Raw genomic sequence first — 25,518 nt, forward strand, 5'->3', positions numbered from 1 at the left:
ACTCACAGAGATCCACCTGTCTTTTGCATACTGGGATTAAAGGCATGCACCACCACCACCAGGTACACACATTCTTGTACCTATATTGGTTCTTAATCAGTTTCTGTGTAACCCTGGCTGGCCTGGAATGCCCTATGTAGCCCAGGCTGTCCTCAGACTTCCAGCTGTTCTTCTGCCTCAGCTTCTGGGACCTTGGCTTGCGCCACCATGCTTTGCTCAATGTCAGTTACTGATGCTTACTAGACACTGCAGCATCTGAGTCACTGCACTGGCTCCAGGTAGAATCTTGTGATGATTGAGTCAAGAGGCTGCCAGTATGTGTTTTGTTGCTTCATTTTCCTCTTTGGCACTTCAGATTGGGAAACTTAAACTGTTTAATGATTTGGGGAGGGGGTTTAAAATGGTATCTGTTGTGTGATTTTTTTTTAAATTGGTATTTTCTAAAGTTGGGCTTGTTTTCATGTATTTGTTGGCAATTTGTACTTCTGGGAAGTTTGTATATTTTATTTTTTGTCATTATTTTGGGTTGTTTCTCTTCCTGGTTGAGTAGGATTTCTTTATTTATTCTGATTATCTTTTGAGAGAGGGTCTTGATGTAGCCCTGACTGACCTAGAATTCCTAATCCTTCTGCCTTCATTTCTCAGGTTGGGAATCACAGGTGTAAAACACCACAATTCAGCTCGCTTATTATTTATTTATTTATTTATTTATTTATTTATTTATTTATTAGTGACAGGGTTTCTTTGTAGCTTTGGGGCCTGTCCTGGAACTCTGTAGACCATGTTGGCCTTGAACTCACAGAGATCTGCCTCTGCTCCCAAGTGCTGGGATTAAAGGTTTGCACCACTACTGTTCTGAAGCTTAATTATTTTTTTAATGTATGAGTTATGAATATCTTCCTATATTTTATGTCTGTCATTTTTTAATATGTTTATGCCTTCTGGTGAGAGTAGCCCATGATTTTTTTTTTTTTATGTTGTTGATTTTTTTGAAAATTATATGACCGAGCGCATGTTTGGAGGTGAGAGGATGAGTTATGGGAGTTGGTTTATTCCACCATGTGGATCCTGGGGTTTGAACTCTAGTCATTAGGCTTAGAGGCAACTGCTGAGTCATCTTGCCAGCCTTAGTTTTGAGACAGGGTCTGGTTACATAGCTTTGGCAGGCCTGAACTTTAGCCAGTGTACTCTTCTCTGCCTCCCAAGTGCTGGGACTACATGTGCAGTCCCACATCTTGCTAAAACTTGTTTTAATGAAATGAGCTTTTCTGTCTTTTATAACTTTTATTTTTTCGAGTCAGGGTTTCTCTGTGTAGCCCCAGCTGTCTTGGGACTATCTCTATAGACTATGCTGGCCTCAAACTCAGAGATCCGCCTGCCTCTGTCTCCCAAGTGCTGGAATTAAAGGCGTCATCATCTGGCTTTTTTTTATTATTATTTTATGTGTATGTGTGAGTGCCCATGTATGGAATGTGCACCGTGTGTGTGCCTGGTGCCCTCAGGAGGTCAGTACACAAATCAGGTTCCCAGGCCTCATGCTCTCCAGGTGAGCACTCTACTCACTAAGCTGCGTCCTCATCCCGGCCTTTTGAGTCTGCAGAATGTAGCTTAGTTGGCAGAGTGCTTGTGTGGTGTACGCAGAGCCCTGGGTTTGGTCCTCAGCATGGAATAAGCTGGACGTGGTGATGCACACCTGTAATCCCAGCATTTCGGAAGTGGAGGCAGAAGGACCAGTCATCTGTGGTTACATAGTTAATTTGGGGCCAGACTGGACTTGTCTTCAAAGATTGGGGGTGGGGAGTGGAGGAAGAAAGGGGGAAAAAGGCACTCAGGAGGCAGAGAGGCAGGTGAATGTAGTAATGAGCTGCGGGCCGCATTCCTGCAGCCCTGCTCCCAGCCGCCTGCTAGCTTATGCCCCAAAATAACAACACACAAACTGTATTCTTTTAAACACTGCCTGGCCCATTAATTTCAGCCTCTTATTAGCTAATTCTCACATCTCTTTCTTTAACCCATATTTAATAATCTGTGTAACACCACGAGTGGTGTCTTACCGGGAAAGATTCAGCATGTCTGATCTGGCGACTGGCTCCATTAGGCAGTCTGCCCCAGAGTGGAGAGGGGGGGCAATTTGACTGAGCCATCTACCTCACTTCCTTCTTCCTGTTCTGTCTACTCCACCCACCTAAGGGCTGGCCAATCAAATGGGCCAAGGCAGTTTCTTTATTAATGAACACAAACAGAAGACCCTCCCACATCAGGTGAATCTCTATGAATTCATCCTGATCTGTAATATATCGACTTTCAGGCCAACCAGGGATACAGAATGAGATCCTGTCTCAAAAGAAAAAAAAGGGAAGAAACCTAGAAGTAAAAAAAAAAAAAAAGTGGAGCTTAGTAGTAGAAAGTAGGACATTGGATGTGTTGTCCTTAGAAGGAATGAAATACTTCCCATGGAATGCCAGTTAGTGCCTGAAAGTTTCTGATCATAAAAGAGCAAGAGCAAAGGGGAATGGCTCTTGGATAAGAGCTTTTGCTGCTCTTCAGAGGACTGCGTTTGGTTCTCAGCACTCATACTCAGGAGTCTCACAGTTGTGTTTAACTGCAGCTCCAGGTGATGGGTGTCTAGGCTCTGTGGGCACCTGCATCATGTGCACATATCTGTGTGTGGACACATACTTACAAATAATGAAAAAAAAAGCTGGGTGGTGATAGCACATGCAGATGAATCTCTGTGAGTTCGAGGCTAACCTGGCCTACAGAGCGAGTTCCAGGAGAGGTTCCAAAGCTATAGAGAAACCCTGTTTCGAAAAAAACAACAAAACCCCAGCAGATTTGGCCTCTTTTCATCTGTTGCTTTCCAGTCTCACTGTGTGATGGCAGGTGCTGCTATCACAGTGAGGTCTTCATGGAAGCTGCTTGGACTTTTCAGCCTTGAGCTGATTTTTACCTCCTTTGAGTTCTAGAACAGCGAAACCTTATCTCACAAAGACCAAAAAATAAATAAATAAGTAAAAAGGAAAAAGAAGAAAAAACTAGGGAAACTGTCAGGTGTTTTGGAGAATGGACTTCACTTTTGGTTTATCTGTTTTTGGAAAAATAGCTAGAGCTGAAGTAGGTGTTAGCTGTTAGGACCTCAGTGTGTGCCTAAGTGCACTTACTTTATACTTCAGGTTAAACGTTCTGTACTGCTTTCTGAGACCTTCAGATTGGCCATGGGGAATGCTTTTCAGAGTCAAAAACCTTAATTAGCCATTTCTCCAGAGAATAGGGTTAGGACTTTTAAAGTGTTTCTTTATCAGGCTGGTATTGATGACTTTCTGTTTTACTGGAACACTTCAGTTCGGTAACTAGAGGCTGTGTGTGGGAGTGGTAGTATGGTTTGGAGATTGTCATTGTAGTTGGTAGCTGTTCAGTCTGTTAACCTGATCTAGTACTATCAATATTTGGCAGAATATTTAGTGGCTAAAAGAGCTAGGTTTCTAGTATATTTTGTGAAAACAGGTATTTCATTTGAAGCATTTAAATTATACAGATGATACTCCTTGGACTCTTAGAGCACTGGTCTGCCATTCATTCTCCTGATTCTTTCCTATCCCATCCCTTTATCTCAGAGTTGTCTGTCCTCTTGAAATCTTGTCATTTCCTTTTCTTTATGAATTATATACTTAGATGTTTTTTTCTTCCCATTTTGTGTGTGTTTGTGAATGTGGTGTACTCAGTTGTGTGTATAGGTTAGAGAAAGATGACGTTGGGTGTTTTTATTCTCTACTTTGGTTTTGTTTTTGAGACAAGGTCTCACTGAATCAGGCTCATTGTATTCCCGCTAGCCTGGCTAGTCAGCAAGCCCTAAAGATCATCCAGTCTCTGTCCACTGTGGGCTTATAAGTGTGAGACACCATCTCCAGGCTTTCTTTCATTAGTTTTTAAAAATTATATTATTATGTGAGTGTATGGGTGCCTGAAGAGGCTAGCAGAGTGTTTCAGGTATCCTGGAACTGGAGTTACAGGTAGTTGTGTGGCTTAGGAACCAAATCCCGGTCTTCTGGAAGAGCAGTAAGTGTTCTTAACCATGTCTTCAACCTCTTGTGCAGTTTTCTGCATAGGTGCTGGGCATCCGAACTTGGTCCTCATGTTTGCATAGCATTTTAGTTACTGAGCCATCTCACCTCTCTCTTTTTGTTTTAAGACAGTGTCTCTGTAACTGGAGGTTTCTCTCTCACCTGCCAGTTCCCAAATAACCATTCAGAGACATAATATTAATAATAAATGTTTGGTCGATGGCTCAGGCTTATTACTAGTTAGTGCTTATATGTAAATTAACCCATTTCTATTAATCTGTGTATTGCTATGTGACCATGGTGTTACCTCATTTTCTTCATGTCTTGCTTCCTCCATGGCTGGCTGGTGTCTCTCTTGATTCCATCCTTCACCTCTATCTCTGCTTGGGTTTCCCGCCTGGCTCTATCCTGACTCTCCATAGGCCAAAGCAGCTTTATTTATCAACCACTGAGAACAACACATACTCATAGTGTACAGAAAGGCATCCCATAGCAGGTCTGTGTATCTCAGGTTGGCCATTAACTCAAGAGATCTGCCTGCCTTTCCCTCCCTAGTGCTTAGGTTAAAGGCTTGTGTCCCTATGCTTGACTCCTTTCCTTTTCTTTTTTCTTTCTTTCTTTCTTTCTTTCTTTCTTTCTTTCTTTCTTTCTTTCTTTCTTTCTTTCTTGTAAGATATACTTGTCTCTGTGTGTATTTGCACATAAATGCAGGTAACGGAGTAAGGAAGATGTCAGGTTCCCTAGAGTTACAGTAAGGTTTTCAGACATTAATATCCTCTGCAAGAAAGCAGAGTAAGAAAGAAAGTAAGCGCTTAACCTCTGGGCCATATCTCCAGCCCTGCCACTTCTGGTTCATTCGTTCTTTGTTTGTTTGAGACAGGGTTTCTCTTTAGCTTTGGAGCTTGTCCTGGAACTTGTAGACCAGGCTGGCCTCGAATTCACAGAGGTTCTCCTGTCTCTGTCTCTCAAGTGCTGGGATTAAAGGCATGCACCATCACTGCCTGGCCTGTTTTCTTCTTAAAAATATATTTGTAGACTAAATTGGCCCTTGAAGTTTTGGGTAGCCAAGGATGAGCTTGAACTGATTTCCCTGATTCCACTTCTACCTCCTGCAGGTGTGCTCCACAGGTGTGCTCCTGAAATTCTTTGATACAGGTGTTGAGGATCAAATTTTGTGAATTTTTGGCGGAGGGACATAGTTGCTTGTGAACTGGAGTTTCAGTTGGTACACAGTTAAGTGTTTGGAATGGAGGCGTGCAACAGGGCTTTAGATTAGTAGTTCAGTTAAGATAGCAAACTTCCTTTAATAAAAGTTGTTAGAGCTGTGGTGGCACACACACGCCTTTCATCCTAACACTTGGGAGGCAGAGCAGGCTGATGTTTGTGAGTTTGAGGCCAGTCTGGTCTACAGAGCTAGTTCAAGGATAGCTAAGGTTGTTACTGGCCCAATTCACAGAGATCCACCTGTCTCTGCCTCCTGAGTGCTAGGATTAAAGGAGTGTGTCTCCAAGCTGTTTTTGCTTTGTTTTCAAAATAAAACGTATCTTAAATACAGCGATGTAAGGCCTATTTTTAGGGTGCAGAAAATTTGGGTACATAATTTTAAGTATATGATTTATTCAGGAAGACAATTTTGATGTATTGACATAATTAAATTTGGAAAAATATCTTAGATTGCTTCTGATTAATTTGATAGTGTAGCAAAATGTCCTTAGATAAATCAGAACTAGGTTGGTTTGGAGTTAAGCAGAAGTACAATATAGTCATGCTTTAGGGCTGGGAGTGTTGCTGGGTAGCATGTGAAGGCAGATTTGAGTCCTGTACTGTAAAAACAAAACCAAACCACTTTTCCAGAAAGGCAAATAAATACCTGAGCTAATGGGAGCTCACTAACTCTAGCCAGATAGGGAAGGAACAAGCATAGGACCCTACAGACCCTCTGGATGTGAGTGACAGTTGATGGCTGGGGCAGACTGTGGGCACTGGCAACGGCACCAGGATTTATCCCTACTGTTTGTACTGGCTTTTTGGGAACCTATTCTCTTTGGATGATACATTGCTCAGCCTGGATGTAGTAGGGGCGGCCTTGGACCTTCCCCAAAGCAATGTGCCTTACCCTCTCTGAGGAGTAGATGGGGGGGTGGAGTGGGAGAGAAGGCGGAGGAAATAGGAGGAGGGGAGGGAGTGGGAACTGGGGTTGGTATGTAAAATGAAAAAAGATAGTTCTTTTTTTTTTTTTTTTTTTGTTTTTTTGTTTTTTTGTTTTTCGAGACAGGGTTTCTCTGCAGCTTTAGAGCCTGTCCTGGAACTAGCTCTTGTAGACCAGGCTGGTCTCGAACTCACAAAGATCCGCCTGCCTCTGCCTCCCGAGTGCTGGGATTAAAGGCGTGTGCCACCACCGCCCGGCGATAGTTCTTTTTTTTAAAAAAATTAAGAAAAAGCTTCCCCTCAAGTTCTGCTTTTGCCCATTTACTGATATTGTTTTCCTATTTCTAAGTATTTCTTTATTACCAAATGAGCTGTTAGTATGAACAATGCCAGTAGATTGATTTTCTGTCTAAGATGACAATGACATGGCAGTTTGCCAGCTAGTCACATATGGGTTCCTGTATTTAAGTTCTATTAAAGTTAATCAAAGAAAAATAGCAAAGTGTAAGGTAGCATTCAGATTTTTTTAACTTCTTAAAAAGATTTTATTTAATTTTATTTTAAGTGCATTGATGTTTTTTGTCTACATTCATATCTACATGAGGGTGTCAGATTCCCCAGAACTATAGTTACATGCAGTTGTGAGCTGCCATGTGGGTGCTAGGAATTGAACCCCGGTCCTCTGGAAGAGCAGTCAGTGCTCTTAACCGCTGAGCCATCTCTCTAGCCCCTAATTTAATGATTTTGAGGCAAGGGCTTACTGTGGTCCTCACTGGCTGTTGATCTGCTTGTGTGCCCCCAGTTGCAGCTGTAGTTTACTGTCTTTGAAAACTGCTGGAAGAACAGAAAAGTTGTGTTTGGTACTAGGTCTTTTGGGTGTGATAGCTTATCTTTCAAAACATTACACATACTTTGTTAAAAAGAAATAAGAAACTTACCTTTTTTTCTATTTTGATTTTGAGTTGAGCTTTGATATAATATATTCTAAATTATTTATTTTACCCAAGTTCCCAAGTGTACCTACAGTGCCATTTTCCATTGCTGGGCGGTAGTGGTGCATGCCATTAATCCCAGCACTTGGAAGGCAGAGGCAGGCGGATCTCTGTGAGTTCAAGGCCAGCCTGGTCTACAAGAGCTAGTTCCAGGACAGATTCCAAAGCCACAGAGAAACCCTGTCTCAAAAAACCAACAATGTCTTTGGTGTTCTTTTAGTTTTCTATATCTGCTTTATCTTTATTTATTTATTTATTCATTGGTTTAAGCTATATCTTTTTTCTCTTTAAGATAGGTGCAGACCTCTACGTATATACACCTGAAATCTAAAAGCACAGTCATCAGTCCGTTTGGGTTTTTTTTTTTTTTTTTTCTTCCCCTGGTTTTTGAGACAGGGTATTTCTGTATAGCTTTGGAACCAGTCTTAGAACTCACTTTGTAGACCAGGCTGGCCTTGAACTCACAGAGATCCACCTGCCTCTGCCTCCTGAGTTTCTGGGGTTAGAGGCGTGTGCCTCCACCACCCAGCTGGTTTTGTTTTTGAGAATTACTGTGTTGAACTTGAATTTTCCTGCCTCGGCCTCGGGTGTGAGGTTACAGGTGTGCTAAGAAGATGTAGTTCACTGAACCTTTTATTTCTTTTCTTTTTCTTTTTCTTTTCTTTTTTTTTGAGACAGGGTTTTTCTGTGCAGCCCTGGCTGTTCAGGAAAGCCAGGGCTACACATAGAAACTCTGTCTTGAAAAACAAAACAGAATGTGTATGAGTGTTCTGCCTACGTGTATGAATATGTGACTGGCTTGTTTATGTGAGCCCTTCAGATCCACATGATTGCATCGCACCGAGGGACAGGGTCACTAGCCTTAGTAGGTGACCCTGCGCCTCAGTAGGTGACCCTGCGCCTCAGTAGGTGACCCTGGTCCTCAGCAAGTGTTCCTGCCCTTCAGTGGGTGACCCTGGAGTCTATTAGAGATTGGTTAAAATTTTAGGTAGGTTATGGTTAAAGTGCTTGCCTAGCATTGCAAGGCCTTGGATTAAGTTCTGGCACCTGGTCCTCCTGACCCTTCCTAAGAGAAAAAGAAAAGGAAAGGAAGTGTTCATGTAGAAGCACATTTATTTCCGGTGTATTGATTCTCCTGCTTTTTAGTCTTGCTGACAAGACTGCCCCTGAACTCAGTCCTGTTGCCTCTGCCTTCTGAGAAACTCAGATCACAGCCTTGTTTCAGATGCTGCTGTCTGAAATATAGTGTCTGATACTCCTGTTTCAGGAGATCTATTGTCATTTTGTTTGTTCAGCAGTGTTTACTCAGGTTTTGTGAAGTGTTGTTACAGGTATTTCAGAAGGCATCTGGGGGCTGGAGAGAAGACTCTGTTGTTAAGGACAAGTTAGGTCCCAGCATCCACTTCAGGTGACTCTCACATTCCAGTAGTTAAGCTTCAGGGAACCTGGTGCACTGCACGTGTGTGCACCTCAACACACGTGGCATATAGACACATAGACATACAGATTTTAAAATAAAAATGAAAAAGGGTATTCTGATAAGGCGTGGTGCTAATTCACCTCATTTTCAGTATTTGGAGTCAGGCAGGAAGACAGAGCTTGAGACTATTCTGGATTACATAGTACAAGACTAGTTCAGTGAGATCTCACCTCAAAAACAAAGTTACCATAACATCAAAGGCTGGACATAGATTTCAGTAGTCTAGTGTTGCATAGTTACTATCTTTGGCAATTTATGAGTGGTCATTTTCTGTATTGTGTCAATTTATAACTGAGATCTTCATGGGTTGTACCCTGTGTAATTAATAACTGTTAAATCTCTAAGACATCTCCAACCCAACTCTGAGTGTTCGGGTGTTCTTAGTGGACTAGCAGTCATTGGGTTCTTCATTCATTGTTATTGTTCTGAGGTAAAAATCTTTGATTACTTATACATCACTGTGTATCTTAAATAATAACAAGGCTGGGTATTGGTGACACATGCCTTTAATCCTAGTACTCAGGAGGCAGAGATAGGCAGATCTTTGTGGTTTTGAGGACAGCCTGATCTACAGAAGTAGTACCAGAATAGCCAGGGCTATACACCCACACACGAGAGAGAGAGAGAGAGAGAGAGAGAGAGAGAGAGAGAGAGGGGAGAGAGAGAGAGAGAGAGAGAGAGAGGGAGGGGAAGAGAGGAAAGACAAACAAATTAGCTTCTCTTATTATATTGGGCTTTCTTTTGAACTTCAGGACTTCAGGAGTGAGAAGTAAAGACTTTTTGAGTGCTAAAACATTAGTTTTCTGTTTTGATTTTTTTTTGCCTCTGTTTTCTTGTTTAGTCTCAAGACATAGTACTTAGGAAATCTTTCCTTGTTTTTTAGGTTCTAAATGGCTTCTAAGAAGTTGGGTACAGATTTTCATGGTAAGTGAAGTGTTAAATGTTATGGTTTAAGTTATGATTTGATCACAAAATATAAATTGCTTTAGTATTTTGTTATTTTTTTATACTGTACAGCCTGAGTAAAACAAAGTTGTACAAAACATAGCATGTCCTGGAACTACGTAGATCAGCCTTGCCTGACCTCACAGACCTGGAAGAGCAGCCAGTGCTCTTAACCACCGAGCCATCTCTCCAGCCTGCTGCTCACTCTCTCTGCCCACCAGGCCCACCTATCCCTCTCCTGCCTCCTGCCTAGGCTATTGGCCATTCAGCCTTTTTTTTTTTCTTCTCTTTTTTCTTTTTCCTTTTCTTTCCTTTCTTTTTTTTTTTTTTTTTTTTTTAATTTTAAATCAATCAGGTGCCTTAGGCAGACAGGGTGGAACAAAAGCAACACATCTGTACATAATTAAATAGATGCACCATAAGCAAATTTAACACACACCTTTACACAGTTAATGTTCTGCAGCATAAACAAATGTAACCCATCTTTACATAGTTAAAGTGATATTTCACAACAGTTGAATGTTTCACATATCTGAGACATGGTCATGGGTTTGATTCTCTAGTACTGGGGGTGTGGTGGAAATCCATATTATTCTAGAAAGTAATAATATTTTTATTCTTTGTGCTAAAAAAAAATGATTGTTTCACTGGTACCCATGCCCTCACCCCCTAGAAGGCAAGAAAAAGTTCGTAGAGAACTCTTAAATCAAAGACACCTATTGTGAGGAGTCTCATCAGTTCAGATGGATGTGTATCAGACCGTGATGTAGGTTCTGAGAATACAAACTTGGCATAGTGGCACACAGTGTAATCCCAGCTACTTGACGACAAGGTTGGGTTGTTAGCTCAAGACCATCCGTGTCAGGTACCAATACTTTGTCTCCCAAACAAAACAGAACAACCCAAACAAAATGATTTTGAGACTACACCTTCAAATAAGACTTGACTTGGCTACAAGAAGCCTGTGTTTTCTTTGACAAGACAGACAATAAGTATAATAAAACAGCTATGTAGAATGTTAGAAGAAAAGAAATAGCGCGAGGTCAAGTCAGACTGCATAGTGAGGTAGGGTGCTGCGGTTAAACCTGGCTCAGAAACGTTTGAGCAGAGTTGAAGACATGAAGGAGTGAGTTGTGAATCCAAGAGACGAGCATTCCAGATAAAGAAACAGCGGGTATGGAACATTTTAGGGCAGGTTTGAGCTTGACATCACTTCAGGCAGAGGTCCTTGTGACTCAGGCACTAATCCAAAGGAAAGTTGTTAGGAGATATGGACAGAAAGGTCCTAGGAGGCTTTTTTAGGCTACTGTGAGTACTTTGGATCTTTTATTGTTTATTTTTATTTTTTGAGACAGGGTTTCTCTTTGTAGCTCTGGTTGTCCTGGCCTTGAACTCACAGAGACCCACGTTTCTCTGCCTCCAGAGTGCTGGGATTAAAGGTATACACCAGGCCCTGCAAGTTCTTTGGATTTTACATTGAGTATAATTGAAAACAAACCCTCCTAGTGAAGATAGTGAAGTAGAACAAGTAGACAGGTCTCGGTCAGGTAAGCTTTTGGAGAAGGGACTCAAGTCTTAGGGGAGCCTAAATGAATGTGTGTTCACCTAAGTTATAGCAAAATAAGTACTAAGGTTATTTGCTAATGTTTTCTTCTTCTTTTTTATTATTATTATTATTATAGGGACTTTCAGTTACCTTGATGATGTCCCATTCAAAATAGGAGACAAATTCAAAACACCAGCTAAAGTTGGTCTACCTATTGGCTTCTCCTTGCCTGATTGCTTACAGGTTATCAGAGAGGTGCAGGTAAGTCATGAATTTTACTTAGTGTTTAGTGCATTGATAAACTTGGATAAAGCTGTTCTTACACCTTTCATTCTTTTCTTGTTGCTCCTATTAATGCCTGGTTTACAGTGGTACCCGAACCTCCATTTATATGTTTGACACATGCATAGATTTGTTTAGCCCATTTCATTTTATATGTGTGTGTGTGTATGTTTGTTTGTATGTATGTATGTATACACACACACACACACACACACACACACACACACACACACACATATTGGGTCTCAGTGCTTTCCTTGCACTGAAGTTGCACAAAGCAAATTCCAGTTACCTATTTCAGACACTCGCCTCTTTCTTTTGTTGATGTCCTCATTGTCTTTTAGATAACATTTTCTCTTGTTCTGCTCACACTTAGTTTTTACCCAGGCTGTTAGAATAGCAGTTGGCTCTGCTGCTTGCAAGGTTTTCACATCATTTCTAGAATAATGATTTTAAGGCTTTAAAATTATTTTGAAAGTTTATAATTCAATGATTATTAAATCAAACATAGGGACATCAGGTTTTGTCAGAGCACATTCGACCATCTTCATGTTCCGAGTCAGCAAGAGTTTGTTGAATATACTTTGTGCATTTTCCCCTATACCTGGCTTTCCTTGTGAGTTGTCTCTGGGTGGAATAGTCTCTCTGACTGTGCAGAACTGTGATGAAATGTTCTCCAGGGTTTTTTTCTCAACTCTTTCCTCTGGAGAGCTAAGTTATATACAAATGCATGAAATTACTTCTTGAAAGCACCAAAAAGCTGAGTGTTGCTTCATAAGTGCTTGCCTTTGGGATGTGCTCTTGTGGGGACTGAGGAGAGAGTCAGCTCAGTATCCTCAGAGGTGCTCACAGCTTAGGGGCATTGTGAGAAACCCAGAAGAGCACAATTGCGCTCACGCACGGTCCTGCCATGACAGAAGTTCACTCCATCTTGTTGGAAAGGACATTTTGTTTCTGGGGACTCATTAGGACATCAGCATGTCACTTTGAAAGGATTTTGCCTTCTAGAGTCTGTGTGCAGAATTCAGTTGCTTTGTTTTTCTTTTTTGTTGTTTTTGTTTTTATTTTAGTTTTTCAAGACAGGGTTCCTCTGTGTAGCTTTGGAGCCTGTCCTGGAACTAGCTTATGTAGACCAGGCTGGCCTCAAACTCACAGAGATCCGCCTGCCTCTGCCTCCTGAATACTGGGATTAAAGGTATGCTGTTCGACTCTCAGTTGCTTTGTTTTAATAACTTTATTGAGATAAGATTTACATACCTTGAAATGAACTCTTTCAAGCTATACTTCAGTTGTTTTGTTTTGTTTTGTTTTTGTGACAGGATTTCTAGCCCTGGCTATTTTGGAACTAGCTCTATAGACCAGGCTGACTGATCTCTTTCTGACCAGGCTCAGAGATCCACCTGCCTCTGTCTCCCAAGTTCTGAGATTAAAGATGTAGCCACTACAACCCCACCTGATTTTTTTAAATTAATTTTAATTTGTGTGCTTTGGTGTTTTGCCATGGGTGTCAGGTCCCCTGGAACAGGAGTTACAGATGGTTGTGAGCTGCTATGTGGGTGCTGGAAATTGACCCAGGGTCCTCTGGAAGAACAGCCAGTGCTCTTAACTTCTAAGCCATCTCTCCAGTCCCCTGGTTAGAGCTTTTAATATTCACAATTGTGTAAACTTTTAGAATATTTTATTCCTCCCGCTCCCAAAAGAAACCCTCTGTGGTCTTTGTGACAGACACATTTAATTTAGGTTTTTGTAATTGGAGTCCTAGGCCAGAGGTCTCAATCTGGAGACTCCCAGTGAACCAGGTCTGCTCCTCATCCCAAAGGTCAGATGAGGAGACGAGTGGTGGTGAAGGAACGCCATGCATTCCAGGGCGGACGCTACTGGCGGTCTAATTACTAATACCAGCAGTCTAGTTATAAAGCCTGTCCTGGTCTGCAGTAGAAGCTGGAGGTTTGCACAGCTAGACAGTTTGGTCTGGTTGAGCATTATTTCAGAATAATGATAAACAAGTTGTTGCAAGACGTAAAGTGCGGCTCCTTTTGAGCTCTTCTTTCTCTCCTAACCAGAGTGCTTTAGTGAAATGTTCAGTTCTGCTCAAAAAAGAAAAGAAAAGTTGCTGCTGCCTGGCGGGAACTTTGAGCCTTTAGAACAAGGTGTTAATGTATTAGACTTTTGTTCCTGGAATCCACATGAGTGTGAGAGAATACTTCAGAAAAGGGCCAGTTCACACTTACCTTGCTTTTAGTTCCTCGTCAGACACCTTCAAACCCAAGCAGAGAGTCTGATTTTAATAAAAGCAGCCTCTCCGTCCCTGTTACATTGTGGCTGAGTAGTATTGCTCTTGTGTGGGTATGCCACACTTGTGTATTCATCAGTTGAGAGACATGCTGGTAGTTTCTATTTTTGACTATCCTGACCAGTATTGCTATGAAGGTTTACATGCAGGCTTCCCCTTCTTTCTCATTCTTCTGGATGTACAAAGGTGGAATCACTGGGCCTTCCTATAACTGTGTAAAGGAACTCCCAGATGATATTCCAAAGTAGCTCACTGTGTCATTTTATTCACACTAGCACTGGAGGTGTGTTCCAGTTTTGTCCGTCTTACCTGCCTGTGGTAACTGTCTCTTTCATTATGTATTTTGTGGGTGTGAAGTTGTATTTTGTGGCTTTGATTTTCATTTTACTAATGACATTAAGCATCTTAAGTGGTTTTGAATACTGGGTAGATAATCTTTTTTAAATGGAGACTTCATTGGGCCCTAAGGTACGTTTTTACCTTATACCTTTTACCTATATTTTCCTTGATCCATTTTCCTGATAATAAATAATCATGAAATACCTTTCTTGTGTATGTAGTCCTTATAATAATATGATTTCAAAAACCCCCAGAGCTAGAGATGTAGCTCAGTGGTAGCATGTGTGCTCTACATGCACGAAGCCCTTGGTTTATCTCTGTCACTGTACACAGACATACATATAAATACACAAACATGCACACGCAATTGAAAATATAAGACAAGAGGCAAGATGAATGAAGCCTTGGGTTTATTGCTACCAATGCACGCGCACGTACACACACACACACACACACACAGCATACACATACAATTGAAAAAAATAGGAAAGAGAGTCATGATGATTTTTGCTAGGAGTAGACACATATGATGTAGTCCCATAGGCTTGGGAGGCTGAGGCAGGAGGTCCACTTTCATACAGCAGTTTGAGGCCAGCAAAGCAAAATGGGTGGCCTTGGCCTTGTATCACTTACCTTCCCCATTGCTGACAGGATTCCTGCAGAAACCACTTCAGGTGGAGGAAGGATCTATTTGGGTTGTGTTTGGGGAAAGCAGTCCTCAACTAAGTAGAGGATCTGCATGCCTCTGCTTTACAAGTACTGAGATTACAGGGGTGAGCCATGATGTCCTGCTTTTATATGTTTTGCTTTCAAATGATGAAAACTAACCAGTGGACCTTTAATCCCAACACTCAGGAGGCAGGGGCAGATGGAGTCCAGTCTGATCTACCTAGTGAGTTCTAGACATCCAGGGCTACATAGTAGACAATATTCAACCAGTGTGAGACAGTTAACATACATGGCATCTAGGGTCCTGGAAACTTCACTTGGATGCTGTGGCCACAGTAGTGTAGGGTAGTCCTTAGTGTCTGTGGTTCAAACAGTCTGCAGTCATTCTTGTTTTTTGAGACTGGGTTTCTTTTACTTTTCTTTTTAATATTTATTTATCTATTTTATGTATATGACTGCTCTATTTGCTTGTATGCCTGCATTACAGAAGAGAGAATAAGACAGAAGATGACATCAGATCCCATTATATATGGTTTTGGGCCACCATGTGGTTGCTCTGAATTGAACTCAGGACCTCTGGAAGAGCAGCCAGTGCTCTTAATTGCTGAGCCATCTTTCTAGCCCTAAGATTTTATTTTCTTAAAATGCTTTTTCTGGAAGTTCTGAAATATTTAAAAGTACTTCCTACAGGAAATATACTACATTCTGCCTTCCACTAGGCCTGCCTCTTAGCACCCCTTCCATCTCAACACTAGGATCAGTAATCCTAAGGAGCCAGCCATCTCCAAACCATAGCATCCCTCCATATTCTGTGGGATGTGTTCTGCAACCTATGGAGGATGCCCAAAGCCTCAGGTAGCAGTTGAGCTAACCGCTAGGTATCACACTGGGTGTGCTGGACACTCGTCTCTGGCAGGACTGAGTGGGAGAGGAGGCCAGATTTTATCACACTATTCAGGGTGTCATTAAAGAGATTTAGTTTTTATTTTATCTATATTAGTGGATGCACCACATACATGCCTGTTACTTACAGAGGTCAGAAAAGGTGTTAGGTCTCTTGTGACTAGAGTTAAAGATAATTGCTGGATGGTGGTGGTGGTGCACACCTTTAATCCAGCACTCGGGAGGCAGAGGCAGGTGGATCTCTAAATTCAAGGCAGCTTGGTCTACAGAGTGAGTTCCAGGACAACCAGGGCTACACAGAGAAACCCTGTCTTGAAAACCAGTGGAAGATGATGAAAGGATAGTTTTGATCCATCATGTTGGTGCTGGGAACAGAGCTTGGGTCCTCTACAGGAGCAACAAATGCTCTTAACTGCTTAACTATCTTCCAGTCCAAAAGTTAAGATGTGTTTTTTCTGGAATTTTTTGCTTGCTATTCTTTTATTGTAGTTATTATAAACAAACGAAACTATATCAAAGGAAATGGGCCAGTGGGAAACCTCTAATGAGTTGATAGTGCTTGCCTCTTTTTTTTGTTTTTCAAGACAGGGTTGATGACTGGAGGTGTCACGCACTTTTAGAAAAGTGACTGGGCCACCAGAATAGCTTTCTTGAGTGGGTGGCTAACCCCTTCCCCCAGTCATTAAGAACCAGAAAAGCCAAAGGGAAGAGAAGCAATGGATGTGACAAATTCCCTTTGGTCTGGTACGAGGGTTAATTTATAGAAGTTATCTTGGTGCTCTCGTGAGGCTCAGCCTTGTACTGGCGTGCTGCCTGCTCACACAGGACTGAGTTGGGTAGGGGAGAGTAGCAGCCCCTGGGCTCACACCTCCTCTCTCTGCTGTATCTCTGCAGTATGACTTCTCCTTGGAAAAGAAAACCATTGAGTGGGCCGAAGATATTAAGCTAATCCAAGAAGCTCAGCGAGAAGCAGAGCGGAAGGCTGAGGATGCAGAAGCTAAAGTGACTTCTAAGAGTGGCCCAGAGGGTGACAGCAAAATGAGCTTCTCCAAGACTCATAATCCAGCCACAATGCCGCCTCCGATTAACCCCATCCTTGCCAGCTTACAGCACAACAGCATCCTCACTCCAACTCGGGTCAGCAGTAGTGCCACAAAGCAGAAAGTTCTCAGCCCACCCCACACAAAAGCGGATTTCAATCCTGCTGACTTTGAGTGCGAAGAGGACCCGTTTGATAATCTGGAGTTAAAAACCATCGATGAGAAGGAAGAACTGAGAAATATTCTGGTAGGAACCACTGGACCCATAATGGCTCAGTTACTGGACAGTAACTCACCCAGAGGAAGCTCGGGTTCTGTGTTACAGGACGAGGAGGTCTTGGCCTCCTTGGAGCAGGCAACCTTAGATTTCAAGCCTCTTCATAAACCCAATGGCTTTATAACCTTACCGCAGTTGGGCAACTGTGAAAAGATGTCGCTGTCTTCCAAAGTGTCCCTGCCCCCTGTCCCTACAGTAAGCAATATCAAATCTCTGTCCTTCCCCAAACTTGACTCTGATGACGGCAGTCAGAAGACAGTCAAGCTTGCGAGCACTTTCCATAGCGCATCCTGCCTCCGAAGCGGCACACCCCGGGGTTTCCTGAAGCCTTCCACCCAAAGCAGTGCCAGTGAGCTCAATGGGGACCATGCTCTTGGGCTTTCAGCTTTGAACTTGAACAGTGGTACAGAGGTGCCAACCCTGATGTCCTCCCAGATGCCTTCCCTGTCTGTCTTGTCTGTGTGTACAGAAGAACCATCACCTCCAAATACATGTCCCACAGTAAGTTTTCAGTCCTAACTTACAGTCCCAAAAATGCCTCAGTGATCCCATTTAGCAAAAGTCTCCCACAAGGCTTAATGGCTTTTTTATCTGATAGCTATAATTCCACTTATTTTTCTGAGGACCAGGATTACTACTTTTGAACCCAGCTTTGATATTTATTTATTTTTGGTTCTTCTTCAGTGCCAGGCCATTGCCGTGGTAGACAAGGACTCTGCCACTGCCCTACATTCCCAGCTAAAGCTTGGTTACTGTTCACCTTCCTGCATCTTTAAGATCTTTCCCTTTGCAAATATAAGATAGCACAGCCCCTAGGAATGGAATTTCTCTGTCTGATCTTGATCCTTTTTGTACTGTTGTGTCTTAATAGGTTTTTCGTCTTTGTTTATGGTGGTTTTAGTTGAATCAGGGTCTTACTGTATGGCCTAGATCTCCTACCTCCACCTGGTGAGAGCTGGGATCACAGTGTGTGCCCAGCCCTGTGCCTGACTGTCTGGCTGTTGTCTCTCTGCCCATCTTCCTTGCAGATACTCCTTGTCACACCCTCCCCTCTCCTCGCCTCTCCTTCTCACTGTGCCTTGTTTTGTTTTTCTAATCATGATGTGGCTCTTTAGGGTTTACATTCTTCAGACTGAATGGTGACTAAAGACTATAGATTGTAATTGTGTGATTCTTTTTATCCTGTTCAGCAGTATGTGTTAGGCAGTCTGGAAAGTGGTGTCGGGTCGAAAGATGCATTAGGATGGATTGATAAAGAGATTACAACTTTCTCATCCTAAAGAAAATCTAAATTTTTTTTTGTTTTGTTTTTTGAGACAGAATTTCTCTGTGTACCCTTGCCTGACCTGGAACTCACTTTGTGGACCAGGCTGGCCTTGAACTCACGGAGATCTGTCTACCTCTGCCTCCTGAGTGCTGGGATTAAAGGCGTACGCCGTTACCCTTAGCAGAAAATACTATTTTGCTACATAGAATGATTGTAAAACAGGGCAGTTTCTTTGTCAGGTAGTATAAGCTCAGCTTTGATGTGTGTTTCTACCCCAGAACAACATTTCTGTATCCTGGCTATATAAATCTTAGAAGCCGCAGAGTCTCTTTCTATACTAGCTCATAGATGTTTTTAAATGGCAGTGTGTGAAGAAGCTGTGTAGAGCCAGGAAGGAGCCTAGTTGCATTGGTAGAGACCACAGCAAGCTGTTTGTGAGCCAGTAGAAAGACGGAATCCTGGCCTGCCTCACTAGTGCACCTTCCCAGCAGCGGCCCTCCTGTGAATGACAGTGTGAATGCCTCCACTGTCAGAGAGCCCCTTGGCCAAGGGAAACATGACAGACTGCTGGATCTTAATTCCTCCTGGTCAGTTGCTGGCCTCTGGTCAGCACTGTATTCCTTCTCATGACATTAGATGCATTATGTAAATGAAGAGCACCCTGAAATGATGGGGGTTCAGCCAGTGCCCAGCCTTGTTTAGATGAACCCCTTAGAGACCAAAACCAGAGAACCCTCCCTCCTTCCTTCCTTTCTTTCCTTCTTCCTCTTTCTCTCCTCTCTCCCTCCCCCTTCCTTCCTCTCCCCTCCCTTCCTTTTTCTTTAAGATTGCTTTATTTTTCATGATTTGCCTGTATATACACACACACACACACACACACACACACACACCATATGTGTGCCTGGTGCCTGAGGAAGTCATAGTGTGTTGGATCCTTGGGAACCAGAATTAAAGACAGTGTGAGTGGCCATGCGTGTGCTGGGACGCAAACCTGAATCCTCTACAGGAGCACGGGTGCTGAGCTGTCTCCAGCCTCTCCTAAATCCCACAGAGTCTAGCATTTCAATTATCCTTTTTTTAAAAGAATTTTTTTTAAAGATTTATTCATTTGTTATGTATACAGCATTCTGTCTGCATGTATGCCTGCACATCAGAAGAGGGCACCAGATTTCATCATAGATGGTTGTGAGCGACCATGTGGTTGCTGGAAATTGAACTCAGGACCTCTGGAAGAGCAGCCAGTGCTCTTAACCTCTGAGCCATCTCTCCAGCCCCGCATTTCAGTTATTCTGAGGCTGGTTTTCTGTACCTCCACTTCCACCCATAGAAGCTTTTGATACCCTCCACCAATCTCTGGAGAGTTTGAATTTACTGTTGATTCGCCTTATCGTTTATTGTGTTGGGCCCTTCTGGTCTCTACAAGATCAGGGTTAGGCCAGGTTTTAGTCGCTGACTATGAAAAATTAAAATCGCATTTTGTGCTTGCCAATAAATATATATTTTTACTGAAAAAGTTCCTAATGAGAAAGAACTGCCTGTGGTAGTGGTGTCCTACGTGAGTCTGGGATGAGCACAGTCGTGCCGCACTGCACACAGAATTTCACCGTAGTGATCACAACCATGCCACATAACCTGAGGAAGGATGCGAAACACTCTAGTGTTAGCAATTTTGACAAGGGGTCCTTTTTTATTTTTGTAGATAGTCTTGCTATGTAGCCCAGACTGCCTTAACTTCAGGATCCTCCTCCTTCCTAAGCCCCAGTAATAAGGGATCCTTTTAAACATTGTCGATTTAGGATCTTCTTAGTGCTGTGTGGTTAATAAAGCATTATGTGAAGGAGACAGTCATTTTTCTCTGTTCAGGAAGTATTCTCACTGGAGAAGAGATGGCTCAGTGGTTAAGCGTTCTCGCTGCTTTTAAAGAGGTTCCAGGTTTGGTTCCCAGGACCTACATGATGGCTAATAACTATGTGTAACTCCACTTCCAAATATCATAACATCTTCTGGGCTTTGCAGTAACCAGACATACACATGGTGTACACATGTAGATGCAGGCAAGCAGAAAGTAAATAAAAATCTAAAAACCTTTTGGGCTGGGCATGGCATGGTGGCATATACCTTTAATCAGAGCACACTGGAAGCAGAGGGAATGAATTTGAGGCCAAATTGATCTACACAGAGAATCCTAGGCCTGCATAGTGAGACTCTATCTTTAAAACAAACAAAAACTGGGGCTGGAGCAGTGGCTCAGAGGTTAAGAGCACTGGCTGCTGTTCCAATTCTCAGCAACCACAGGGTGGCTCACAACCATCTATATGGTGGGATCCGATGCCCTCTTCTGGCATAAAGTTAATAGAGCACTCATTTACATAAAAATAAATAATAAAACAAAACAATAGTAATATGACTTTATTAAAATATCCTGTTGGCTATTTAAATTATCTCTAATGTTTATGACAAATGATGTTGAAATGACTTTTATTTATATATATGTATATATATATATATATCACATTTTTTAATATATTTATTTTTGGTGTATGAGTGTTTTGCCTACATATGTTTGTATGCTACATGCATGCCTGGCACTGTGGAGTTCAGAAGTATCTGGAGTTATGGACAGTTGTGATTCTGGGACCCAAACTCAGGTCTTCTGCAAGACCAACAAGTGCTCTTAACCGCTGACCTAGGTTTGTATTTTAATACTCCCAAAGACTTGGTCCCTAGATGTGTAACTAGAACAAAGAATTTTATCAGGCTTTCCATATAGCCACATTTACCTGAAGGTAGTAACAGTTCCCAAAGCACAGTGTATTAGAGGACTGTACACACTCCAAAAGTACTTTCTAGAGATGTTTTTGTTATTTTTTCATTTTGTTTTGAGACAGGGTTTCTCTATGTAGCTGCAGCAATCCTGGAACTCACTGTAGACCAGACTGGCCTCGAACTCACAGAGATCCGCCTGCCTCTACCTCCTGAGTGCTGGGATTAAAGACGTGTGCCACCACTGCCCAGCTCTTGGGGCTGTTTAAAGGGAGAGGCACACCTATTAGAATAGTTCTGGCTTCTGGCTTCCTGGCCGGGCTCATGTGAGAGCTGCCTTTGTTGTTTGAGAAGCTGGTGCTTTGGAGCCAGCTTCTGAGAAGGCTCATATAGTCTTGAGTCTGCAAAGGGGCTAGATTGATTTATGAGGATGGCGCCTACACCTTGTTTTAGTCCCTGGAAATGGACGCTTAGAGTACATTATGGGTGGTATTTCAATGGAAGCTGCGAGTCTACAGGTCTGTGGTCTTCCTGGCTTTCCCCAGCAGAGTTTCAGAACATCTGGTTATAGCAGAACTTGTTTTAGGACAGAGGACTATTTATTGCCTTAATTCTACCCAATAGAAAAAGAAAACTAGGAAAAATAACATGTTTTCTTTGCTTCTTGGGAGCCAAAGTACCATGAACAACTTGTGATTTTATTCCCATGGTGAATGGGTCTGGGGAGTGAGCTGAGTTGCCCTTGTATCTTAGGTTTCATTATCAGAGATGTAACCAGTCAGACGAGAACTAGGGAGGTCCAGTGGCAGGCAGCAAACTGCTTGTAGCCAGTGTAAGTACGCTGTGGCCAGGAGTCCAGCCTAGTCTAGTGTGGCAAATACTCCTGCCTTGGCTCCAGAGAACAGCATCGTTAGCAGAAAATGAAGGGAATGTGTTGTGTGGGGCAAAGGTAGCTGCCCTCAAAATCCCGAGGCCTGCACTGACTGTGCGTAGGAAGCCCAGACCAGTGATAAGCAGGGGTGAGACTAGGACAGAGTCAGGTCCAGAGTGGGAAAGACCCTTAAGGCTGATTGAAGGCTAGGGAGAAAATGCATAGCCTGTTCGAACATTAATCCTGTAGGTAGGTTCACTTTCTGAACTACTTTTTAAGTTTCAGGGATTGGCACATGTAGGGGTAAGGAAGGGCTCCAAGGGCTGGAGGTGCTTCCCAGCTTTTCTCCTTGTCTGGTACTCGGTACCTCTCTTCTTCCCACCCCACAATGCCTGGTCAGCAACCTGGGCCTCAGCTCATCTTGTTTTTTTTTTTTTTTTTTTTTTTTTTGGTTTTTCGAGACAGGGTTTCTCTGCAGCTTTAGAGCCTGTCCTGGAGCTAGCTCTTGTAGACCAGGCTGGTCTCGAACTCACAGAGATCCACCTGCCTCTGCCTCCCGAATGCTGGGATTAAAGGCGTGCGCCACCACCACCCGGCTTCATCTTGTTTTTGATCTTGCTTTTTTATTACTAGGTCACCCCTCTAAATTTCTCAGTGTCACAAGTGCCCAACATGCCCAGCTGTCCCCAGGCCTATTTGGAACTGCAGGCACTGTCTCCGAGTGAGCGGCAGTGTGTAGAGACAGTAGTCAACATGGGCTACTCATATGATTGTGTCCTGAGAGCCATGAAGAAGAAAGGAGAGAATATTGAGCAGGTAGGTGCTATGCAAGGCGTGGGTGTTGGAGCATGGTGGCCTCAAGTCACGGTTGTGATCTGCCTGCCTGTCCTAGAGTGCTTGCAGCTTCAGCCTCCTCCCCTGGCCTGTTGTCAGGGAAGCTGGAAGCTCAGTAGGACTCGTGTAGCCAGCCCAGGCTGCTTGGAGCTGAAGTAGCTGAGGCCGGCATTGGACTCAGGGTCCTTCGTCTCCACCATATAGGTGTGGTTACTGTTCCCATTTTGCCTCCAGAAACTTTTGTCATGTCTGTACAGGAAGTTATGTACAGGAAGGTCTTCTACCTTGGGGACATCTTTCTGACATAAGTGTATAATTTTAGAGGACTATCATCCTGCCTTGAGTGTTGAGTTGACATTCTGGGAGTTGGGTCAGCCGTGACAGCACCTCCTTTGAAAAGTGGCTGCTCTTTTCTAGAGGGGTGTGCCAGTCTGTTTACCAAGTAATGACCGCCTAGGATCTGATGACTAGGGAGGGGTATGGAGCTGAATTCACAGATGGTCTAGAACTCCCAGTACAGAAGTAGCGGTAGGAGCTCAAACTTTGTTTCTTTTCTTAGATTCTCGACTATCTCTTTGCACACGGACAGCTTTGTGAGAAGGGCTTTGACCCTCTTTTAGTGGAGGAGGCTCTGGAAATGCACCAGTGTTCAGAAGAGAAGGTAGGAACCTTTACCATTCCTGGGACAGAGCTATCTGTCCTCGTGCTTCCCCTGGGTCCTCTATCACCTTTCCTTACCAGTGACTGCAGGCAGAAGGAGTTAAAGACAGAATCCCTTGTGCCCAGACAAGATGGGTCCTTCCCATCTTCCCATCTGGGAGCTGACTCCCAGTGATAGGAAGGAAAAATTGAGTTGGGCTAAAAGCCAGGCTTTTGGATGGCTTGGGCCATTGCTAGCATTTTTGCCTTCCCCTCTACCTAAAGAGCAACCTTTAGGGGTTCAGTACTGTCTCGGTGGGAATATTCACATGGGGCAGTGGGACTCTTTCAGAGGTCAGCAAGTGAGTTGGGGCTGGGATCCACAGTCCATCTCTGGGGAACTTTAGAAAAATCCACAAGACTCTGAGGGATACAGGTCCTCCTCCTACCGGATGCCTCTACATTCAACTGTTCTGTGTGGTTGGACCCTTTTTAAAAATGTGTTCTTCTTTATCCCATAGATGATGGAGTTTCTTCAGTTGATGAGCAAGTTTAAGGAAATGGGCTTTGAACTGAAAGACATTAAGGAAGTTTTGCTATTACACAACAACAACCAGGACAATGCTTTGGAAGACCTCATGGCCCGGGCTGGAGCCAGCTGAGACCAGGCCCTGCCATGGCCCTGCCACGGCCCCACCATCCCCCAGGATGCACAGCTCACTCGCGGGCAGGAAGGACATGCTTCCAGATTTCCTTTGGGAATTAGGCCAGATGTGGAGATGACATTTGCTAGTCTCTGTGAGCCCAGGCCTGAGCTGGGGGAAAGTAGGAAGACTTGGGCATACAAATGCCCTGCTGGCTCCTTCAATATTAAACATATCTGTATTCTGAGAAGTGTCCTTCCCACATTGGCCTGTCAGAAAGAACACTTGGATCTTTCTGGGGTCTCTTATTTCCTCAGCCAAAACCTGGCCTGGTTCCCAAGAGGAGTGGGAAGAAGAGGAGGGGCATACTGCTGTTTGGGGGCTAGATGCCTTCCTCTCTGCCACACCACAGGCAGACTGAACTCCAACCTGAGTCGAATACAAGCAAGAGGTTCTTCCAGGGGCCCACCTTCCCCAGCAGTTCTTAGTGTTACACTGGTTCTGGAATGTCTCTGCGGTACAAAAGATGCACTTTTCCTCATGGGACAAAGTCTTCTGCTAGGCAGTTCCCATGTGTCCCTGTCCAGACTGTTTCTTGTGGATTAGACATAATCCTCTACTGCCCAGGGCATTGGAGCCCCTGTGCTAGGAAGCTGTTGGCAGTTTGAGTAATCATTGACCCTTCTCAGCTCACTGAGAAAACAGGCCACGACTAGTCACTCAGCACTAATCCCAGTTCTTAAACAGCCTCCTCCAGCCCTGCTTTAGGACGACACAGTGAGTAACACCTAGGCATAGAAACCACTCGGGTTTGTTTGTATTATGTTCTACACCATTAAAGATATAATACAGTCTTGAATCTAAAATAATTTGCTAACTATTTTGATTCTTCAGAGAACTACTAATAAAAACCTAAAAGGTACATTGTGCTGCCTTAACGTCTTTATTTCAAAAAACAGCTTGAGTTAGGATGTTGTAGGTGGCAGAGTCATTTCTGGCCCACATTTCAGTACACTCTTCCCACTGGAGGCCTGAGGGACCTGAAGCTGGCCACATCTTCTGGACCATGTCTTCTCTGTTTTTTTGCTATACAAATAAGACTCAAAGATCTCTTTAAACCTGATCTAGTGCAGTCTCTAGCTTCTTGCCAAAGTGGAGGAAGGGCAGATGAGGCTTCAAGGTGCTCTTTAAAAAATAAAAAGTCCTGCTTGGGAGTACTTGGGAGGCAGAGACAGGTGAAGCTCTGTGAGCTTGAGCCCCTGGGCTACAGAGTGAGTTCCAGGACAGGCTCAAAAAAAAAAGTCCCTTTGCCTATGATGCCACCATGCCTACAGCCACAGGCAGAGATAATGTGCTTCCGCAGCTCTCAGTGGCACTGGTGTGGCTGACAGAACTAATCCCTAGAGTTTCTAGTTCTTTAGTAAAATCCCACATCCAGCTCTTGCTGGGAATGGTTTTTAGTGGCAATGTGAGGATGCGCTCTACAGTTACAAGCTAGGAACAGGCTGCCCTCTGGTGGCCCTAT

The 25,518-nt window shown here is 43.3% G+C and overlaps 1 protein-coding gene across 3 annotated transcripts in view; it reads left to right on the forward strand.

Moving 5' to 3' along the window:
* The window catches only part of Ubap1 (ubiquitin associated protein 1), a 54,523-nt gene extending 29,608 nt beyond the window's left edge, over positions 1–24,915 (forward strand). For 2 of the 3 annotated variants that reach the window (XM_038348321.1, XM_038348320.1), the window contains exons 2-7: positions 9,565–9,605; positions 11,309–11,433; positions 16,553–17,476; positions 22,510–22,692; positions 23,270–23,371; positions 23,871–24,915. In XM_038348321.1, the coding sequence (XP_038204249.1) occupies positions 9,572–9,605; positions 11,309–11,433; positions 16,553–17,476; positions 22,510–22,692; positions 23,270–23,371; positions 23,871–24,011 (1,509 nt within the window). In that variant the 5' untranslated portion in view covers positions 9,565–9,571 and the 3' untranslated portion in view covers positions 24,012–24,915. The remainder of the gene's footprint in view (positions 1–9,564; positions 9,606–11,308; positions 11,434–16,552; positions 17,477–22,509; positions 22,693–23,269; positions 23,372–23,870) is intronic. The other variant, XM_038348322.1, reaches the window with a different exon arrangement.
* The last annotated feature ends 603 nt before the right edge of the window (positions 24,916–25,518 follow it).

This window comes from Arvicola amphibius, chromosome 11, assembly GCF_903992535.2.
Source record: "Arvicola amphibius chromosome 11, mArvAmp1.2, whole genome shotgun sequence".
NCBI lineage: Eukaryota > Metazoa > Chordata > Mammalia > Rodentia > Cricetidae > Arvicola > Arvicola amphibius.